General features: G+C 43.0%; 3 protein-coding genes across 7 annotated transcripts; 1 reads left to right on the top strand and 2 right to left on the bottom strand.

Annotated features, from left to right (window-relative positions):
- Window positions 1–1,561: 1,561 nt before the first annotated feature.
- Pih1d2 (PIH1 domain containing 2) lies at window positions 1,562–8,910 on the bottom strand. 2 transcript variants are annotated; one of them, XM_021207926.1, is made up of 6 exons: window positions 8,638–8,910; window positions 7,815–8,018; window positions 6,616–6,739; window positions 5,263–5,508; window positions 4,474–4,739; window positions 1,562–1,701 (listed from the first exon to the last, which is right to left on the bottom strand). In XM_021207926.1, the coding sequence occupies exons 2-6, from the start codon at window positions 7,989–7,991 to the stop codon at window positions 1,567–1,569; spliced, it is 948 nt and encodes a 315-aa protein (XP_021063585.1). In that variant the 5' UTR covers window positions 7,992–8,018; window positions 8,638–8,910; the 3' UTR covers window positions 1,562–1,566. The 2 variants fall into 2 exon arrangements, with proteins under 2 accessions (XP_021063585.1, XP_029399460.1); XM_029543600.1 differs by having other exon boundaries at window positions 1,567–1,701; window positions 8,664–8,811.
- On the top strand, window positions 8,893–20,494 carry Nkapd1 (NKAP domain containing 1). 4 transcript variants are annotated; one of them, XM_029543602.1, is made up of 7 exons: window positions 8,985–9,003; window positions 9,541–9,567; window positions 10,654–10,730; window positions 13,967–14,067; window positions 15,680–15,829; window positions 16,706–16,759; window positions 18,358–20,494. In XM_029543602.1, the coding sequence occupies exons 3-7, from the start codon at window positions 10,662–10,664 to the stop codon at window positions 18,860–18,862; spliced, it is 879 nt and encodes a 292-aa protein (XP_029399462.1). In that variant the 5' UTR covers window positions 8,985–9,003; window positions 9,541–9,567; window positions 10,654–10,661; the 3' UTR covers window positions 18,863–20,494. The 4 variants fall into 4 exon arrangements, with proteins under 4 accessions (XP_029399461.1, XP_029399462.1, XP_029399463.1 ...); XM_029543601.1 differs by lacking the exon at window positions 9,541–9,567 and having other exon boundaries at window positions 8,893–9,003; XM_029543603.1 differs by lacking the exon at window positions 8,985–9,003 and having other exon boundaries at window positions 9,335–9,567; window positions 18,361–20,494.
- Window positions 20,495–21,006: 512 nt separating this feature from the next.
- Timm8b (translocase of inner mitochondrial membrane 8 homolog B) lies at window positions 21,007–22,425 on the bottom strand. Its single transcript, XM_021207510.2, has 2 exons — window positions 22,292–22,425; window positions 21,007–21,394 (listed from the first exon to the last, which is right to left on the bottom strand). The coding sequence occupies exons 1-2, from the start codon at window positions 22,373–22,375 to the stop codon at window positions 21,227–21,229; spliced, it is 252 nt and encodes an 83-aa protein (XP_021063169.1). The 5' UTR covers window positions 22,376–22,425; the 3' UTR covers window positions 21,007–21,226.
- Between the last annotated feature and the right edge of the window lie 21 nt (window positions 22,426–22,446).

The raw sequence follows: 22,446 nt of genomic DNA, 5'->3' as shown, positions 1-22,446 counted from the left end.
TAGTTGGAATTTTCCCAAATGACATTTTAAATTACCTGAGATAGCTACAAACATTTTTTTAAAAAAACAAAAACAAAACAGAGTCTTGTGGTTATAATGTCTTAAAAATTTCTGGTTGAAAAAAAAAATTCTGGTTGATGAAAAGTTATGGGTTTTTTTTTTTTGAGATTTTTTTATTTTCTATTTTAAGTTGTATATATGTTTGCTTATATGGAGGGGGGTGTGGAAATAAGTGCTGGTACCAAAAGAGCACCTCAGATCCCTGGAGATGGACTTAGAACCAAACCCAGGTCCTCTACTAGATCAGTCTGTACTTTTTTTTTTTTTTTTTTAAGATTTATTTTATTTATATGAGTACACTACAACTGTCTTCAGACACACTGAAAGAGGGCATCAGATTCCTTTACAGATGGTTGTGAGCCACCATGTGGTTGCTGGGAATTCAGGACCTTTGGAAAAGCAGTCAGTGTTCTTAACCACTGAGCCATCCTTCTACCCCAGTCTGTACTTGTAACCATCTCTACCCCACAAAGTTTGAGAAAAGTTAACTAAATGGAAAGTGGACACATCACAGCAATTTCAGTATTTGGAAATTGTAGATATAGATTTAGCCCCACTTAAGTAGCAAGTTTAGGCCATCAGACCTAGGGCTACCTGCCACCTTTCTCAGAGATAAAAATATTTATTTCTGGGTGTAATGGTATAATCCTTTAAACCCACGAGGCAGGGGCAGGCTTATTTTTGAGTTTGATGCTAGCCTGATCTATACAGCAAGTTCCAGGCTAGCTAGGGCTATACAGTGAGACCCTTTCTCAAACAGCAACAACAACAACAACAAAAACACTACCCCTGGCCACAATGTAGGTCCTGTAACTCATAAGAATTTTTTTTATCCTATAAAAATGTAAGGGGAGGGCTGGTGAGATGGCTCAGCGGGTAAGAGCACCCGGCTGCTCTTCTGAAGGTCTGGAGTTCAAATCCCAGCAACCACATGGTGGCTCACAACCATCCCTTAACAAGATCTGACTCCCTCTTCTGGAGTGTCTGAAGACAGCTACAGTGTACTTACATATAATAAATAAATAAATATTTTTAAAAAAATGTAAGTGGAGAGATGATATGTTTGGTGGAAGTGTAGTCAAGTATGGGGGGAGGGGTGCCTCCTTGGGCCCTTGCTGAGGCATCCTTTTCCCAGAGGGACCAGCCACAGACAGTACAGTACAGAATAGAGTTTATTCGGGGGATGGGGAGGGGAGTTAAGAGGGTAGTAGAGACAGAGAAAGGCGGGGGTAGGTAGTGGGGGGAGGGAGGGAGAGAGAGAGAGAGAGAGAGAGAGGAGTAGAGAAGTAGAGGCCAGCCATGAGCTCATGGAGAGAGGGGGAAAGGGAATGGGAGGAGGGGCAAAAGGACAGAGAGAGCAAGAAGGCAAGAGCAAGAGAGAGAGGAGGGGGCAAGCATCCCCTTTTATAGTGAGTCAGGCACACCTGCTGTTGCCAAGTAACTGTGGGGCAGAGCCTAGACAAAATGCTAACAGCAGTAACAATGAAAACACCAAACAAACTGTTTTTATGCCAGGGGCATTGTAATGATTAATAAGGATTTATTTTTGACAAATTTTGCTGTAGTCAGTTCTGTATTAATCGATTCTGGAAGATTCAGGTATAATCGGTACATCTCAGAGACCTCAATCAATAAATCAACCTAGAAATAAAAAGTAGATTTAAAATTATGATACCAGACAATTGTAACCTGAGGGTTATGCTAGTAGATCACTGCAGTCACGTGTATGGAAACCCAGTTACTGCCATAGGTCTTAGAATTGTGGAGTCTTGAGATTTTACTTACCAACACAACATATAGTTAACTGGTGGGTCAGAGATGGTGGCACACGCCAGGCTCTGTTACACAGAGAAACCCTGTCTGAGGGGTTGGTGGTGGGGCCTGGGGGAGGAGTTAATTGTAACAATATCAGAAGTAGAGTGCTGCATCTGAATACTGTGGTGCTATCTTTGGGATTTACTATCAGATGGCAAGGAAATATACTGGAGCCTGGAAATATGTCTCATAGCAACCCCCTCAGCGAACCTTGCCTGAGAATTTCAAATGCACATAAAGTAGTCAGCTAACTTATGCCTTTAGAAGAAGTAGGCATAGAAGGTTATTAATTCTTATTTGGTACATTTCATAAGGCATCACAGAAGGAGAATAGACACTAACCAGTTTATATGCAGTCTCCAAATGCTAAGACTTAGCAGCTGACAAATGGAATCAATCCAGAAAGGATAAAATAAGAAATTGCCGTTGGCCACAGTGGCTGACTGGTTAAGCAGCACTTGTTTAAAAAGCCTGTGAACGGGCAGAGGGTGAGGTCCTTATATTTGGTTAAGATGACAGCAGTTCAGCTTAATGGCAGGAAGGTGCCATGATGGAAAGAGTTATTTTATGTATTAAACCTAAAAATCAGATTAAAAATAAAAGACTAGAGAAGCTAGTCCTGGGAATTATGGGTATAGTAGTGACTACAATCAAAGAAACAGGCACAGTGGGCTAAAAGGAACTGCCTTCAAATTTTACAGCCTTGTTTGGGCCCTCAACATTCCATAAGCAGGTAATCCACAGAATCCAAGAATGACATAGTCTACGATATCCCTTTTATGTATGTGGCCAATGTGGATGCTGAAACAGGGAAAAACCACCCCCAAATGGAACTGAAATCAACCTAACAATGAGGTAGGAAGGTAGGTAACCAAAGGGGCCTCCCAAGGGGCCTAGAGAGCTCTCCCAGCTCCGTGGAGGCCTTTCACAGGTTCTGCTTGCTACAATTTCAGGATTGCTGCTCCCTAGGAACCAGACCTTTGGGGTCATTTCTGAAGTGAGAATTTAAGTAGTTGTTCTCTCTCTCTATGGTGGATGGGCTCACAGCAGATCACTTGTTTTGATATGTCATTGGTCTGGTTTAAAAGAAGAACACAGTAGGCTGGAGAGGTGGTCTCATGGTTAAGAGCACTGGTTGCTCTCTCAAAGGACCTAGGATTTAATTCCCAGGCAGCACCCACATGGCAGCTCACAACTCATTGTAACTCCAGCTCCAGGGGATCCAATGTCCTCACACACACATATGCAGGAAAAATGCATTAAATAAAAATAATTAAAACAAAAGAAGTATTTTCAAAAAAGAACACAAACTGTGGTGACAAAACCCTGTACTTCGGAATCTGAGGCTAGGATTAGGGTTGTTGTTTTTGAAGAATGAAGGAAAGGTCTCAGCCCAAGGGTAGACTGTGCCATGTCCCAATTCTCTGCTCCCCTTCTGTAAGGTAAGAGAATTCTTTCTGTACATCTATGCCATGTATATATATATCCTACCGATGTATATGCCTTGTGATGTACTTGGGCCAGTAGGTTGCAATCAGAAAAGATGTTTTATAGACATGGGAGTTTTAGGTCTACTACTTGGGCAGCAATTTCTGTTTCCCTCTACCATCAGAATGGCCTGTCTCAGGTCTCTGAATGTACAGAGTCAGTGGGGCAGAGAAGGCCTGGGTAATGTGCAGCCTAAGCAAAGTACTACAAGCCTTGGAATTGTGGCATTTGTTCATACTGCAGCATGATATAGATACAAATTTACTGTAAATTGGCCCTCCATCTGAAGGTTCTGTCTGTGGATACAGCCTACCTTGTATTGGAAGTCAGGCATACAGTGATTGCATCTACACTGAACACGTAGCAGAGGTTTTATTTTCTTATTATTTTGTAACTGATACAGTCAAACAGATTGGTATAGTTGGATGTCTTTGTTTGTTTGTTTGTTTGTTTGTGACAGGGTCCATCTCTCCACAGCCCTGGCTGTTCTGGAACTCACTACATAGATTAGGCTGACCTCAAGATGACAGAGATCTGTCTGCCTCTGCCGCCTAAATTCTGGAATTAAAGATGTGCTCCACCATGCCTCACTAGAATTGGATCTTAAGTGTTCTCCAAATTGCCAAGTGGTTTTTTCCCACCATAGATGTGCTATTGGGAGGTGCTGGAAACTTTAGGAGGTGGAACTTAGTGCCAAATCTTTGGGTCACTGGGTATGTTTCTGGAGAGTGGATTGTGGGATGCTGGTCCTTTCCATACAGTCCTTAGCCTTGAGCAATGAGTGGATTTGCTTTGCCATGTATTCATGTCATGGTATGTTCGACACTTCAACACAAGTGTGAAGATTGTTATCTGAACAAGGTTGGAACCTCTGAAATCATGAGCCCTAACAAATCCTGCCTCTCCAAAATTATCTTGGGCATCTGTGCTGTGATGCAAAGCTGGTGCACAACTGGATTTACACAGCACTTACTTGAGTATATGCAAGTGCAAATGTTACTTGCAAACAATAAAATTGGTCATCAGTGGATCTTCTTTTCTGCAGGAGTTCCTGAAAACGATCCCCCAGAGCTGCCTCTTCAGGATTACTGCAATATTTGTTTAACTTACCTCAGAAACACTAAGTTCACAGAGAGAGAATGACTTAATTCCAGGTAGCTCGACTTTCAGCTCGATTTTCAGAGGTTTCTCGTTCTGATCCTTTATAACCTTTAATTTGTAGGCAGGCTTCTGAACCTCCACCTGGATTTCTGAACTAGAAATCTCTTCTATAAGACATCGTCCTTGGGCCGACACTTGTCTTTTTGTCGGTAGCACCTCGGGAAGGTGATTAGGGTCACTCACAGTGCTGCTTCTGATCCTCTCAAGAGTATTTTCTTCATGGAAAAAAATGGGAGGGGAAATGCAAATATTATCAGGCTGTGAGCTTTAGGATAGGTAGTGTTCACAGAACCAATTGATGATGCTGCAGTTACATTATTTTAGCTCTAAAGCATCTGAAACAGCTGGCTCAGTGATAACCTGCCTAGCATCTGAGGCTTTGGGTTGGACTTGATTCTGGCACAGCTAAACAAACAGATGGCGATACCCAGAACCTCAAGCCAAAGAATCTGCTTGGGACTCCTGCAAGATTTTTGACATCTTTCTGGATACTTTGACATTTTTTCCTTTTTTTTTTTTTTTTTTTTTTNTTTGGTTTTTTGAGACAGGGTTTCTCTGTATAAACCTGGCTGTCCTGGAACTCACTTTGTAGACCAGGCTGGCCTCTGCCTCCCGAGTGCTGGAATTAAAGGTATGTGGCACCATGCCCAGCTTCTCATTCTTTTAAGATAGAGACTTGTGGCCTGAAAACCCAGAATCTGTCATCACTTCATTTTCAGCTCACATACATCGACTTACCTGTTCTCATCATCGCTTTGATGTCTGGGAAGTCAGTTTTAATGCCCATCAGACTTTCTTTCATTCTCTGGATGCTTCCTTTCATTCTAAAACTAGTAACATGGTATGAATGTGCAAGTGTGAACTGGAGTCGCTCCTCGATGCACAGCATGGCCATTTTTATTAACTGATCTTTGATTCCTTGGTCTTTTTGTGCTGCTTGCAGAACACCAGGATTGTAGGCAACATCGATGATGGTACAAGCATCTGTGTGTAATTCAGGGACAACTTGATTCTATAAGGATTTTTGTTGGGTAGTATAGTAACCCATATTAGCAAAGTTGCATCCCTGTGTTCTTAGAGCAATCACAGAAGCACTATGTTAAGCCAGCAGTGGCTGGTCAGAAAGGAAACCGACACAAAGTTTATTAGGAGAAAGGGCTTTGAAATGAGGAAAAGCCTTAGACAGTGACAGTGCAGTATATGGAGATCTAAGCATGATGGGACCTTAAAGGGAACTATGGCCTCCCTGTAAAGCCTGGAAAGGAACTTGGTAGGTTGAGAATGAGAGATAGTCTGGGAGAGAAAGCTAGCTGCAGGGAGATTTGAGATGGCAGCGATGAAGGGAGGACAAGAGCCCTGCAGAGGGCCGCTTCAGAGCATTTGCACGAGCAAAATCTCCCTGAAGACCAAGCTGAGAAACACAACAAAACAAAAAGCTGACTTTTAAATAACCTTTTAGGAGTGATAGTAATTTTCATGCCACCTAATTTACTTGAGTATAGTGTACATGACGGCATGGAAGAGACAGGCGATCATGACTTGAAGGCTGTCAAGTCATAGCACAGGCTGATTCTTAACACTGCTCAGCAGGGAGGCATGGCCTGATTAAGGCTGTATGAGCTGGCCTAAAGATGCAGGTGTCCGTTCTAACATATACACAAAATCCCAATTCTGTGCTGCCATTTCTATTTGAGTTGAAGCAGATCAGACTATTAGAAATAATATTAAATGTGCACAACGCACACCAATCTGCTGGTAATTATTAATATTATTTCATGAATCATTATACTAATATTATTTACTATATCAATTATTTACTAATAATTGATGTTGCCATCAGATGAAATAATTTAATTAAAATATTTCTACCAAGTAAATTCTGGTCTTTGAATATGTTAAATATTCACATATAGACGGTTGGTGGTGGCAGAACACTTTTTAATTCCAAGACTCTGGAGGCAGAGGTAGGTGGATCTCTGAGTTTAAGGCCAGCCTGGTCTACAGAGTGAGTTCTAGTCAGAGCTACACAGAGAAACCCTGTCTGGAGAAAAACAACAAAAATTCACACATGCTTTCTTTAATTCTTTCTACCTGATGCCTCAGTGGAATCTTCTGGTCTGCCAACACTTACAGGTACAGGATGAGTGGCTGACTGTGGAGCGGGGATCCTTTCCCATTGACATAGGTTGATAAAAAGTACTTTTTCTTTTGGTTTCTAGAAAGTGAATAATTTGATGTTGCCAAATGAGATTTGATGACAATATCTTGAAAGCAAGACCTCACTTTTCCCCTGGCCTTCCCACATGCTAGGGAATGCTCTACAACACAGCTGGACCTCCTGAGACGAAGGGTCGTGCCACTCACTCAGTGATTATATTAAAACTACTTGACATCCTGCAGAATTTCCAAGCAAATTATTTGACTTGAAGTTCTGTGTTTTGGTTCATTCGTTCGTTCCCTTGTTCATTCATTCACTCACTCATTTTGTTATGCCAGGAATCAAATTCAACCCAGAGCCTCACATGCTAGGCAACCATTGTACCACTGAGACACTTTCTTGTTACTTGATTTCCCCAAAGCTTCTGGCTCTTCATCCTAAATCCAGCTGCTGTTCTCTCCCAGAGGAACTGGACAGGAGGGGGAGCTGAACTTAGCACTGCTCCATGTGTTCTGGACCTCACAGCACCACTTCATTATTTCCCTAACAGTAAGTTCTTTATTTAGAAACGTCCCTAGCTCCTGAGTCTTATTAAATCAGAACCAGGAAGCCTTTGATCCCAGCACTCAGGATGCAGAGACAAGAGGATCTCAGAGTTCAAGGCCAGCCTGGTTTACATAGCATCAGACAGTCAGGACTACATGAAGAGACTTGTCTCAACAAAGAACCATTCACTGCATCTGGGCCAGTTTGATGGCTCAGTGGATAAGAGCACCTGGCTCCAGGTTGATGATCTGAATTCTCTCCTCAACTCATCGAAGGAGAGAGCCTGCTCCCCACAGTCATCCTCTGTCCTTGCACATGCACTCTCTTGAGCCCACACACATATAAAATACATAAAAAGTTAATTAATTATAGCACTATTTTTCCACCTATCAGGACAATAAAGTTACATTAGGGGATGTCTAAAATACCAAGTATTAATTTCTTATTTTTACTCCTTCAATGAAATCTTCCATGTGGTTTCATTTCTCTTGTGTTAAAGCAGTGCTAGAAAAGGCTACTGTACCCCCTGGTTAACCCAGAGTAGTTTTATTGAAGACCTCTCCTCCCTTGTATCAGCTCCACATACTAGGATCTTGGTCTGTACACAGAGTTGAGGTTCTGGGTCGACACAGAGCTGTTTGCCATCTTTCATCTCCTGCTGAATGAAGTTCCAGTAGCGCTGGGGGTCATTTTCAGCCAAATCATCGAGCATACTCCAGAACTGGGAAATGTGGGTGAGAAGACCCTTTGAGGAAACCGTCATGATGGTGTTGAGACAGGCCTTTGGAACCTGCAGAGAGAGAGGACTTGAGAAAAGGCATGTAAGGTATTTATGGCCCTATTTCTTCTTTCAGGGAAGGAGGAAGGTTTTTTGCAAGTGTGCTGGGGGTCTTGTCTAAAAGATTGCACACCCATACTGCTTTATCTTGGCTTTTCTACAGTCTGTGAGTCGAACCATTTCCTCAGTTCCAACGTTGTACCTGTACTTCTGTCTGGTCTTCACAAATACATAAGGAATAGAAAGGAATTTTGTTCCAATAGTTGGATATTGGCTGACTTGGTGCCTTCCAGACCTGGAATTGTGAGAGGTGTGTGTGTGTGTGTGTGTGTGTGTGTAGCCGGGGAGACAAACATAAAGACAGGATAGTAGTTAAAAGTAGGCGCACTGGAGCCAGTATGCTTACGTTCTTGCAAACTTCAGACATCCATGTTGCCTTGAGCAAGTAGTTATATACTCAAAATAAAGATGAGGATTAAGAACACTAATACTTATGTGTGAGAGCAATAGTCAAAGATCCCGCCATCACCCTCCTCCCGCCACAGAGAAAGGTCCCCAAAAATTTTAAAAAGAGGTTTAGAGTCTTCAAATTATATATTAAAGTTAGATTAAATCAACAACGAATACACACTTAATCCAAACTTGGGGGAAACGCACACGTCTTAGTCTGGAGACAAACTGCGACTCCGGTTACCATGGTAACCAGGCCCGGTACAGCATCTAACTGGGTCCGGAGAGTGCAGAGTAGAGCGGTGTCTCTATATCCAGTTCCGGTTCTCTTCTCCGGGGCCGGACTGGCTCCTCCGCGGGCCGTCCCGCTTCTCTCTCGGGAGAGCGCCGGCTTCCTTCCTGCACCCGTCAGCTTCCACGGCGACCGGCGAGCCCGCTCTGTGGGAGTCTCCGGTGGGAGGGAAGCGTTTCTCCGGAGCACGACTTCCGGCCCGGAAGGAAGCCGCCGCCTTTTCTCCCACCCCGCCACGCGAGGCCGCGGCGCACGGTATGGGTGTGTGTGTGTGTGTTTGTGTCGGGAGGGCGTTGCGAGGGAAGGCCGCCGAGAGCGCCGAGGCTGCGGCGGGGCAGGGAGCCCGCTGGCAGACATGGGGGTGCTTTCCCCGACTTCCCCTTGGAAACCTCAAGCTCCCCCCGAGGCACTCTAGACACTTCCTGGGGCCCAACGGCAGGCCGTGCCCAAGCCCCGTGTCCCCATTCTGTCCCGGGATTGAAGCCGAGCCGCCGGGCGCCTGCCCAGCCCAGCGAGCGCGGGGCATGTCCCGGTCCGCCCGCCCGCAGGCCGCTTTCCGCGCCCGCTCTGGCCTGGGGCCCCGAGAGCGAGCCGCCGGGCGGGCTCGGCTGGGGGAAGGCTGCCGTAGCCTGGGCCTCGGGTGAGGAGGGCACAGTAACCGGTGGGAAGGAAGGCTGCGTTTTCACGAAGGACTCGGGTGAAGCTGCAGAGCTGCCTTTCAGCCCTGGCTCCTTGGCTTCCTGGGTCGGAGGAGATCTTGTAATGGAGTGGTTCTTCGTCTCACACTAACAGGATGCCTGATTTCCTCAGGATCGAGGGGTGAGTGAGCATCGGGACAATGGCACCAAGCCCCTGCTAGCTACCCATGTGAATATCGTTGTCTTCTGGGTTTTGGAAAGTTCCGGACAGTGTAGGAAACAAAATGTCCTGAGTAGAGATATTTAGGTCATCTAAAATTTTTTTTACAATTCAGTTTATTTATTTACTGTCGACATACGTGGTGTTTGATGTCTTCAAATCTACGTGTTTATATCTTTGCAAGCGAATTTTGGGGAGTTTTGAGATTTCATTTCTAGTCGGAACACTGACACATCCTTTGCCTGGGGGCAGGTTACAGCTTTAAGGAATTTGATTTTGAAAAGAGGAGTTGGGGTGGAGTCCAAACTCAGGGATCCTAGGTTAAAACAGCCAACCGAAAATGTTTGGGGAATCAAATTGTATCTGTATCGATCACGTACAGACCTTTCCCTCTTTGGTCATTATTTTAATCTCCATCGTAACATTCACATAACATTTGCATAGTTTTAAGTTATTATTAATCTAAATACCCTCACTCATCCTAAATGTGGAAGAGCATGTCTGTTGGTAGGTGGCGGCGGTAAGAAGAGGAGTTAAGGGCTGGCCGAGGCCACTTAAGACCCTGACTAAAAAAACAGTCCTATTTTAAAATATACAGGCGCATAGTTTATATACAAATATTATACCATTCTAAAAGAGAGATGAGCGCCCTAGTATTGCTTTGTGTGTGTGCATGGATGTCACCGAGGGACTATATCCAGGGTGGCTCTTAGGCTAGGCAAATGCTTTACCAGGCCATACTTGGATTTAGTACCTTTAGGGTCCTGGAACCGATCTGTCATGGATCTTGACTACTTGACAGAGAATCGTGAAGACTGAATAACATGGTGCTCATGGAAATAAATTTTGAGCAGCTTTGTACAATTTTAAAGACTTAATGTACATCATCCCCTTTCATCCTTACATACATCATAATTGGGTATCATAATGGTGAAAGGAAAATTTTCCCTTAGATTTTCTAAGTTCAGTGATTTTTTTTTCTTTCTTCATTTCTTTCTTTATAATTTAATAAAAATAAATTTATTGCATATTATTGGTTCATTTCAGATTAAAGAATGTCCCGGGTTCCGTTGGGGAAAGTCCTGCTGAGGAATGTCATCCGACACACAGACGCTCACAATAAGGTAGGCAGTACAGTCTAGTGACTGCCAGCATTTCCCGAGGGCACACAGTAAACCATTAGTTATGTAGGAGATAACAAAGGTGCGTAAGAAACACCCATAGTTTGAAAGTACTATAACATGAAGATACTTGCAAAATGCTTTAGTGCACCAAGGAAGGAATAAAGAAATCTGCCTTGGGAAGATTAGAATGACTTCACAGAATGAATGGTCTTTGATATTTGAACTTGTACTTGATGGATAAATGTTTACCGGGTGCATTGCTTGTTTTTGACTGAGAATCCTCTGCACAAATACAGAGAGAGCAGCAGAGCACGGGCTCATGATGTACATTGAATGATGATGTCTCCTATGTGCAAAGCCCTCATTCCATCCTACTCTCAATCAGTCATCACTTGGGGCAAGGCATTTTGCTTCTAGGAAGTCGGAGATACAGAAGTAGTGATAGAAGATAAGACGCAAGTGGCAAATTAGAGTTGTTTTTATGTCAATTAAGAGATAAACTTTCTCTTCTGGGCAATGAAGAAGACATCAGCTAGGAGTGGCGTCTTACATGTTTCATACCTGTAAGTGGTATTTTACCCTTGAGGGGGTGAGGTGGTGTGACGCCACATATGTCAGTTTAGAGTGCTGAGTTGTCAGTGTGGTATAAGATAGATGACGGAGAGAGGGCACTGGGGAGGGTGATGGGATGAGTGGTTTCCAGGAGCTTAGAGACAGAATCTAGGAGACTGTGAGGCGATGCTGTGATGAGAGTGGAGTCCAGCAGAACCACCTTCTGTGACTGGAAAGGAAGTAATGAAGGGACAACAATGACAAAGGACAAACATGGGAGACACACTTTATTTGGTTTTGAATAGGAGCTTGATGTTGCAAACTCAGACTTGGAGGCAAGGGGAAAAATTGGGGCTGGAATAAAAGTTTGGGAATTTAGACAGTCACCTAAGAGTGCGCCTGTAATGAAAAGATCAAGAACCCCTGGTCCCGTTTTCTTCAACACACTGTACTCCTGGCTTGGTTGTTCCTATCACTGTCAGCATCATAGTACTTAGGTGTTAAGTACTGGGGATTGAACTTGTGAATCACTGAGAATCACTGAGCTTACTGTCTAGCTGGTCTTGATCTTATCTTAATGTAAAAAGAGATTATGCCTATTATTCTGTACTCCAGGCAGGCCTTGAACTTATCACTTCCACAGTGGCCATGATTACAGACCTGTGCCCAGCCGTTACCTGAGTAACAGGAGGATGGAAGTGTGATGGTTACTCTTGCTACTTACATGGTTATGTTAATTCTACTTGCAGTTGCATAGGGGTCCTTGGATTTGAGAGTGACAGCTAAAAACAAAGTGGTTCTAGCATAGGTTTAACCAAGTGTGTAAGAGGACTTAGAAATAAAATGCGCTTTTGCTTTTGGCATTTGTCATCTGCTTTCCAGTAGCTATGTTGCTTTGTTTCTGTTTGTGACAAGAATTTTAATGCGAGCCAGGTAGGATGTACATAGCTGTAATCTTAGCACCGAGGAATAGTCAGGCGATTTGCTTAAATACATGGCTAACCTGTTGTGTGTTGCAAGAATGCATAAAACAAAAAAGAGCTAGAGAGGTGGCTGCTTTTCCACAGGGTCTGGGGTTTGGTTCTCAGCTCCTGCATGGAGCTCACAAACATCTGTAACTCTATTTCCAGGGAATCGTTCACTCTCTTCTGGCCTCTGTGGGCACTGCATGCTCATGGTACACAGACAAAATAAAATAAGACAAAAGTTAAAAACAGAACAAAGTGGGTGGGAAGATAGCACAGATAAAAGCATTTGCTATTGCAAGCCTGGTAACCCAAGTTTGATCTCCAGAACCCAGGAGAGAAACCAGATGCAATGATGCAAGTATGTAATCTCAGCACTCCTACAGCATGGTGGGGGTAGAAACAGAGGAATTGGCCAGAAGCTCAAGGGCCAGCTAGTCTGGAGTATATAGTATAATAGCAGGAAACAAGAAGGACCCTAACTCAGTAAGGTGGAAATCAAGAACTAACTTGAAAGTTATCTCTGACCCACCATGTGTATGCCATGGCATGAATGTTTCTCCATCTCCCTCCCTTTCTTTCCCTCTCTTGCTTGCTCTCTGTCATACACACACAAAATAAGTAAATAAAAATGTATACCTATCATCTACTTATCTGTCTTTTCTTAATGTAAAAAGAGATTATGCCTAGAAAATTTACAGACTTGTCCTTACTGGGCTATGGCATAGGCATATAATCTCAGCCATCCAGGAGGGTGAGGTCAGGCTGGAGGACCACAAGTTGAAGGCCTTCCTAAGTAATTAGATTTTAGTCTCAAAACAATAACACCACAAAATAAAGATTCTACCACCACTAAAACACAATAAAAAACAAAACAAAACCCAACAGGCAGGGGTTTGGAAGGGGTACTAGGCCATCGGTAGAGTGTGTACTTCACTGAGAAGAAAAGCAAACCTAAGCAAACCTGTTTGTAGCCTGGAGGTGGAGATACACACCTTTGATCCCAGCCGGAGGCAGAGGCAGTCAGATCTCTGAGTTGTAGGCCAGGGGCACATAAAGAAACCCAGTCACCAAACCAACAGACAACAACAACAACAGAACCCAAAGCAAAGAGAAAACCTGTCTAATTGTTTTAAGAATATTGGTAAGGTCTCTGAGGTTTTGCAGTTTCTTTGTAAACTATCCTAATGGTGCCTGCTTTGCTTTCCTGTAAGATCACTTACTGTTGTGATTAAGATCATACTGTAGCTCAAAATAATGTTATTTTTCTGGTTGCAGTAGGACTGTAAAACCAATGAGGCGATAAGTGTCTCTGTAGGGCTCAAAACCTGTTACTGCATTATTGTAGATTTACTGCATTGGACTGGTTAGTTGTTTTTTCTTTTTCCTTTTTTTTTTTTTTTTTCAAGACAGGTTTTCTCTGTATAGCCCTGGCTGTCCTGGAACTCACTCTGTGGACCAGGCTGGCCCCAAACTCAGAAATCTGCCTGCCTCTGCCCCCCAAGTGCTGGGATTAAAGGTGTGCGCCACCGCGCCCGGCCAGTTTTTAAACTCGGTAGAGAAACTAGAAGTTACTTTCCAGATCATATCCTAGCCTGTACCCTAATAGTTAGAGCAGACTGTACTTTCAGTTAGTTTGTGTTCTGTAATGCAAAGAGCTGTTTTTAGTGGTTGGATTTTTGTTTCTTTTTAAAAACGTTTCTTTTTTAAAACATGTAGATTCAGGAGGAGTCTGACATGTGGAAAATCAGAGAACTAGAGAAGCAGATGGAGGATGCTTACCAGGGGACCAGAAGGAACACAGTTCCCAGCAGCTCAAGGTGAAGTATGCTTCTGAGAACCAAAACAGCTCTCACCATCTTAGAATTACTAACTTTAGCTTTAGAACAGTCTGTAAGGATAGATGCATTCGGTTCAGCAAGTCAGTAAGCCTTGTTTCCTAAATTTAGGCCCAAGCATAACAGTGGCAGCTGTGTTAACGTGACTAACCATTCTAGTCCTCAGTGGGAAATTAAGCATTCTCCTTGGACTACTGTACGTTTTAAATTTTATAGATTCCAACCTTGTCTAATAGCTTGTAACTTAAGATTTTCTATTGGAGTATGTTTTATTCTTTCTTCCTCCTTTCTCTCTCCCTCTCCCTCTCTCCCCCTCTCCCCTTCTCCCTCCCTCCCTCTCTCCATCCCTTCCTTTCATCTTATAAGAATTGCATTTGCTGGGCATGGTGTGTCATGCCTTTGGTCCCAGCACTCAGGCAGAGGCGGATAGATCTCTGAGTCTGAGACCAGCCTGACCTACATAGTGGTTTCCAGGCCAGCCAAGACTGCAAAGAGAGACCCTGTCTCAAAAAACAAAAACAAAATTAATTTCTTTTACTTACTGTGTTGGCAATATTTTGTATGATGTGTGAGTGTATATGGGTATGCCAGTGCACACTTGGAAGTCAGAGCATAACTTTCAGGGATTTGTTCTCTTAACAACTGTAGGTTCTGGGAATAGAACTCAAGTCATCAGGCTTGCCAGGCAAGCACATTTACCTCTAGCCTTCCCTGGAGTCTTATCATTAATTCAGTCAGTCATAATGTTCCTCCTTTAGTCTATTACACTCTTAAAACATTTATTTTATTTATGTATGTGTGTCTACGTGTCTGTTGGTGGTCAGCAGGGGACAGAAGGCGGTATTGGACGCCCTGAAGTTGTAAGCTGCCTGACTTAACATGGGTGCTGGGATTTGAACTAACATCTCCCAGAAAAGCAATAAATGCTCCTAACCATTGAGCCATAGCTCTAGCCCCAGGCATCTTTTTAAAAGCCACACTTACTTACTATTTTTGCCAGGTTCATGGGCTTTTATATTTCCTTGGTAATAGTTTGAGTGTGAATATAAAGGTATAAAGGATTTTACAGCCTTGACTATGTTCTCTGGGAGGTGTAGGGTATATTATGAGTAATTAGGAATATCTGTAGGGCTTCATAGGTTATTTTTTTTCTCCCCCGTTTTTTCAAGACAGGGTTTCTCTGTGTAGCCCTGGCGGTCCTGGAACTCACTCTGTAGACTAGGCTGGCCTCGAACTCAGAAATCTGCCTGCCTCTGCTTCTCAAGTGCTGGGATTAAAGGTGTGCACCACCACTGCACAGTTCATGTGCTTTTTAAGTATAAGAGATTAGGTACATGAGATGGGTTAGAATCCTGATTTCTAAAGAAGAAATCTAAAGTTAGGGAAATATTAGAAGAAAAGAATTACAAGTGAGTGTTCTTGTGGAGTATGTGGACTTTGGTGCAGTACTAAGCTGAATGTGACTGGTGTCACAGTGTTACATGGTGCAAAGGTAGGGTCTTAAACATGTTCCATGCATTTTGTTCATGCTGCTTCATAAAGTGACATCACAGGTTGCTTATAAATCTAAACGTTTGTCTCTTTTCATTTATAGTCGGATGAGAAGTGATGGTTTTGATGAAGAAAGTCAGAGAGATTACTGGAGGTCAAAGAATGAAATTTCTGGGGCCCTGCAAGATGATTTTCTTAAGGCTAAGTCCTGGAACAAGAAGTTATATGATTATGAATCCAATATACCAGACAGGTTTGTGATTACATTCTTGTGACCCCTAATGGTGTTTGGCTTGAGAATATGTATTTGTTGAAGTTAATTTTCCTAGGGCTGGAGAGATGGCTCAGTGGTTAAGAGCACTTTTTGCTCTTGTAGGGGATCCATGTTTGGTTCCTAGCACATATGAGGCAGCTTACAACTTCCCATAACTCCAATTCAGGGGATCTGATACCCTCTGCTGACCTCTGTAGGCATCTGGCATACATGTGTAGGCAGGCAAAACACTCATACACAAAAATTAATAAAAGTAAATCTTCAAAACAGATTGTTCCCATAAAAGCTTATAAGTGGATATGCATAGCAGTACTTACAATGGCTAAGAAATGGCTACCGCCATTTGAATGATTGTATTAAACAAAATGTAGGTTTTCCTTACAGTGGAATAATACTTGGTGGTAAAAGGGATAAGTACTAATTATTTGTGCTTAACCTCAAAAATTTTACAAATGTTAAAAGAAGTTTGATACAAAGGCAACATGTTCTTTGTATTATGTAATATGTCCAGAATGGAAAATCCATAGAGACAGAAATACTCAGGCTTCTTTTGGACTACAGGTTCTGCACCTGGCATGCAAAACACTTTAGAGTGTTCCAGAGTAGATAGCGTGTTGTAAAGTAGTTTGGGAAGAGAACTTCACTGCTAAAGAAAAGAGATATGAATTCTTTAGTGTCTGGTAAAGAACAGAACCTCCTGTGTCTGATATGATAGTAGTATAGAAAGTAGAGCTATTACTGAGCTATTGTGTGGTTTTACTGTGCCCCTTTTTTCTGTGTGTGTATACAGTATTCATGCAATCCAAAAATAATATGCATTGTTTCATAAAATACATGTACTATGTTAACTTACAGATGGGGTCACAGTGGTTATAAAGAGTTGTATCCTGAAGAGTTTGAAACAGACAGGTAGGTAAATGCACTTACTGGAACAAAACCAAACACCTCAGATGACAAAATTGTGCCAGCAGTAGTGTTCCTAACATTTACAAAGGATTAGTTTGTCATTGAAAATATAACTAGCCGGGCATGGTGGCGCACGCCTTTAATCCCAGCACTTGGGAGGCAGAGGCAGGCAGATTTCTGAGTTCGAGGCCAGCCTGGTCTATAGAGTGAGTTCCAGGATAGCCAGGGCTAGACAGAGAAACCCTGTTTTGAAAAAACCAAAAAAAAAAAAAAGAAAAAAGAAAATATAACTAGAACCTGGAATGGTAGTGCATGGTTATAGTCCCAGTTATTCAGGAGCCTGAGTCAGGACTGCTAGAGTCCAGGAGTTTGAGTCCAGCCTGGGACATAATGTCTTGTCTCCAAAACAAAGAAAACAAGCAGAATTTAGTTGGGAGACAATCCTGATGTATCTTTCCAGACTGAAGTTTGTTCTGTAAGCCTAAGTTTTTTTTTTTTTTTTTTGAGACAGGGTTTCTCTGTGTAGCCCTGGCTGTCCTGGAACTCACTTTGGAGACCAGGCTGGCCTCGAACTCAGAAATCCGCCTGCCTCTGACTCCCAAGTGCTGGGATTAAAGGGGTGCGCCACCACTGCCCGGCAGCCTAAGGGTTTAAAAAATAATTGTGCACCATCATCGGTAGTGAACACGTTCCAAGATGCCCCAAACCTTAGATATTTTATAATCTATTTTATAGTCTGTCTTCCTATCTTCCATATTGTTTTTATTTTTATTAATTTTATTATTACTATTAATATAGTACCTATTAAAACCTTTGCTCTGTAAGGAAGTATCCGACTGTTTTTCTTAGCCATATACAAATTGTCAGCATCATGCTTGTGCTTTGGGGTCATTGTTAAATAAAAGTGGATCTGATAACCCAGATGGCTGTAAATGACCCAAGATGGTTAGAACTAGACACAGGGATGATTCAGATCCTAGGTGGGACACAGTGGAATAGTGAGGATTTTCATCCTCTTATTCAGAATGATATGCAATTAAAATCTTACAAATTATTTCTGGAGTTTACCCTGGTTGGCAGGAATCAGCGAAAATGAAACCATGAGTAAGGATGCGGTGGTGTTTAGTATTTCATATGTAACTCAGCCTGCCAGGTCAGGGGTTTGCTTTTTGACAGGATTTCAAGATGGCCTTGAACTCCTGCCTCTCCTGCCTCTCCCTTCCAAATATTGGGATTATAGGTATATAACCAGTATGCTTAGCTCAAGTTAGGGTTTTAAAGATAAGGAAATCAAACCTTTGTAATAGATGAGTCACACAGTAACTATCAGAGCTCTCATTTGCTATGTATGTATGTATGTCTGTCTGTCTTTTTGTAGTTTTGGGGGTGTAGACTTGTTATGTTGAGGAAGCTGTCCTTAAACTTGGGAGGTTTTCTTGCTTCTGCTTTCTAAGTGCTGGGATTATAGTTGTGTACCACCATACCCAGCTCAAAGTCTGACTTACAGTTCAGATGTTAATAATTTATCCAGAGTGCAGAATATTAAATAGAAATGTGCTTTTTCTTTTCTCCATAAAAGTTTTGTCTTTTCTTTTTATTAGTAGTGATCAGCAAGATATTACCAATGGAAAAAAATCATCTCCCCAGGTAAAATCATCTGCCCATGAGTCGCGAAAACATAAGAAGTCAAAGAAATCCCATAAGAAGAAGCAGAAGAAACGGTCACACAAAAAACAGAAGAAGAACAAAAAGGAAGCTACGGACATAACGGCAGATTCCTCAAGTGAGTTCTCAGAGGAGACTCGAGCTTCTAGCACCAGGAAAAGGAAGCAATCACACAAGAACAAGAAAAAGTCCAGGAAAAAGTCTCCTAAAATATCTTTACCTTTAGGGGGAGAAAGTGATACTTCCCAGTCAGACGATTCTGCATCTAGCAGTTCTGAGGACATTGAGGAAAGAGACGCTAAGAAAACCAAACGGAAAAAGAAAGAGAAGAGCGTCCATGTTCCCGTGCCTGACCCTGAGGTCCAAGAGAGGACAAGCAAGCGCAGGAACTGGAAGGTGGCTACCGATGCCAGGTCTGCTGAGAGCTCAGAGGATGATTAAGTGGGAGAGCAGCAATCCTGCTTCCCACTGACTCTTAAAGGGGGGTTGCCAGTGACTTCTGCCGCACAGGCGTCTGAGGTCAGAGTTTTCCTGCCACAGATAGCGTTTTTCTTTGGCTTGTTAATCTCCATCCCCTTTTGTTAATAGGGAATCTGGTATTTTGTTAAGGTTTCTTGAAGAGATTATTTTTTTCAATTAATCACTTAGGGTAGAATACCTATACAGCAAATTAAAGAACCCAGAAAGCTGAACTCAGTAATGACCTGGGCACACCAATTGGAATGTTGGATTTGGTGGAATCAAGAGTCCAGGATGAAGGAGAAGACTGAAGTAGTGCTAAATAGAATGGTTTGACAAGGAGACCTTGCTATTTATACAGGAGGCATGCTGCCTTCAGCTTTGGTGCTTTGATTTTTCTGCAGTTGGGCCCTATAGGCATCTAGTTTACTTAGTGAGGAAATAGTTAAAAGAACAAACCTTTTCCCTTCATGGTAATATCTACAGATGACTGCTAAGGAACCTAGGGTTTTCAGCCTAATTTCCCTGCTGGCCAGGGTCTACAGCTACATTTAGCATAACCCAAACATAACAGTAACTGGATAGTAAATGTTTTTCTAGTTCCATTGCTGTATACTGCCTAAATGGGCTTGTATTTGAAATTGTTTAGTTGTCCTATCTATCAAATGGAAAGAATTAGGAAGTAGTTATGTTGCCAATGATGCTTTCAAAGAGATATAGGGCATCAGCCATCTATATGTCTGTTTTTTTTATAATTATTATTATTATTTTTTTTTGCTGAGTTGGGGATTGAACCGAAGGCCTTGCATATACTAGGAAAGTGCTCTACCATTGAGCCATACCCCCGGTCCTGTTGTTTTCCTTGTTCATTTCTAATTCTATTAATGGATTTTAGATTTTCCCTGAAACCAGTTGAATTAATTCCAAAATGAAACACACTTCTCAGGGACATACCCACTTCCCAGTCTGACTTTGTGTTTTGATTATCAAGAACATATTATTTCCCCCTACTATATACTGTGATCCTGATATTAAAAGAAACCAAAATACCACTGGAAAGTGGCTGGTAGAACAGTTGACTTTTCATTAAGAGGAAGGATAAAGTGACATTGTAAGGGTTTTTGTTCTTGAGGTTGTCACTTAGGTACTGAGTGAAATGCACGAAAACTCAAGACTGTGGGTCATGGTTCTGCCACTAATTGAGTTCTACAGCAGGTTAACTAACCTCCCTGGCCTTACTTTTTGCATGTGTAATACAAAGATACTTCATGGTTAGCATGACATACACCAGCAATAGAATATGACAATGCTGACATCCCATGAAGTGGCATTTTATAGTAATAACTAAATTTGTGCTCTTTATGGAACATATTTCTAATAAAATGCTTGTTCTTACAATACATGGTTGGCCAGATGTGCCCTAGCCCTTGATTACGAGCAGGTGCCGCCTTTTGGGATACTGAAACACTTTAGTACTCAAATGCCAATGTCCCATGATATACTCTTTTCCTTGGCTTTAGTGGAGGAGGGGTCTAGTTACTACCTCACGGCCTTCTAGAAGCAAGTGATATCTTTGTTGGAAGTAGTTTTGGGCGTGCATTCTTTTTTTTTTTTTCTCGAGACAGGGTTTCTCTGTGTAGTTCTGGCTGTCCTGGAACTCACTTTGTAGACCAGGCTGGCCTCTAACTCAGAAATCCGCCTGTCTCTGCCTCCCGAGTGCTGGGATTAAAGGCATGCACCACCACCGCCCAGCTTGGTCGTGCATTCTTAGTGCAGTTTTGTGCTACAAATGTGCTGATTCTGCACAGACTCGGGAAGACGGTCCTGCAGAATAAGACAGTTTTAAGTCTGAGTTCTGACCTTACCTTCCTCCCACACTAACACCCCTGCCCCCCAACCCTGCACCCTTCCATCTTCTCTTGGTCACATAAGCAATAAAATTATTTCTGTTCTAATCCATGCCTTAGGCTAAGGCTTTGATGGTTCCTCTAATCCCCTTAATAATGGTTTAGGGCCACTTTTGAAAACCTGTCTCTCCCATTTCCATTATCTGCCCTGGAACATTTATTAGTGTTCCTTAGAGATGATTATGTTGAATCCTAAATTGGGATTTAGAAGAAGAAGAATTGGAGACTTCACATTTATTAACTGGTGTGATACAAGTTGGAATTATTGAATTCCCATAAATAAAATTTCACTTTTGAACATTTGCTCTGTTACTTTTTAACACCAACAGACTTTGTAACTGCCTGAGGCTAACCTGACAGGTTGACAAGTCTTTCACCACTGGCCATTCAATCTGCTAGGTAACAAGTCTTTTAGTCTTCTGTCATTCTAAGGTATGGCCTACTGCCCTCCTTTCTGTACAATCTGGGCAAACCGACCGGTGATGGCAAGAGTGGTGTCAATGAAGCGATCCACACAGCTGGAGAGGCAGTTTTCAGTGCGGGAGTCCAGCCGACTTCCTGGCTTCTCCACACACTTATCCCAACATAGTTCCATGAAGTGATGCACCTAAGGGCAGAGAAAAACTTAATCATTAGGGTAGGAGATATCTTAGTTCATCATTCTGTGACGTTTAATAGCATATCGTAGGATCACTTTAGGACTACTCTTTACTTTGTCACCAGTAACAGCCCCAGATCTGCATCCTTACAAACAGTAAATTCTCATAGAATTCATCCTTTTGCCGAGCGATGATGGGGTACGCCTTTAATCCCAGCACTTGGGAATCAGGCAGGTGGATCTCAGAGTTAAGGGCAGCCTGGTCTACAGAGGGAGTTGCAAGACAGCCAGGCTAACAGAGAAACCCTGTCTTCAACGACTCATACTTTCACAATTCTCAAAGCAACTAGCAGCACTATAAAATGAGAGGAAGTCAGGACACTAACCAGTCGGTTCTTGATAGCTATCAGTATTTCCAAGGTTATCTTGATTGAAGGGTTAAAACCCTAGTAGGAAATACGCAGTCCCACACCCACTCCACTAAGTCTACACTGACTGCAGCAGGGCTCATCTTTCTCTAATAATGATCACCATTCCCAAATACATCATCACATGATCCAATGCAGAGGCAGCGGGCAACAACGAACCCAGATCTCACGGTGAGGACGGGTGTCTTGTCTCCAGGCACCTGTGCTCCAAGGTCGGAACCCAGAGATTCCGAGTGCCATTCCGGACCAGCGACCGGCTAATAGGACCGCATGCTCCTGTGGCCCAATCCTTTCCGCTGCTTTCGAACCCTTTCCTCCCACGCAGCGCTGCCTCCCGGGCGCTGAGCACTGTAGGTCCCTAGGGCGGGAGGCGCGGCCGGGATCGGGTGGGCCCGCTGTGCCCGCCGCAGTGTCCAGAGCTCCGTGAGTTCCCAGGATCTGCGTCTCCCCCTCCTTCCCCTGTTCCTCATCCTCCTACCTGCGCAGTGAACTGCGCCTTCTGCTGCTCGGCGGCCACCAGGCGCTGTAACTCCGCTTCGTCCGCTTCCCCAAGCTCAGCCATTGTCAGCGTCAGGCGCTTCGCTGGGGCACGCACGCGCGGTGGCAGCGCACCGCCTCCAGCCTTCCGGTTGA

Source organism: Mus pahari, chromosome 10, assembly GCF_900095145.1.
Source record: "Mus pahari chromosome 10, PAHARI_EIJ_v1.1, whole genome shotgun sequence".
Lineage (NCBI taxonomy): Eukaryota > Metazoa > Chordata > Mammalia > Rodentia > Muridae > Mus > Mus pahari.
This window is presented reverse-complemented; position numbering and strand designations above follow the sequence as displayed.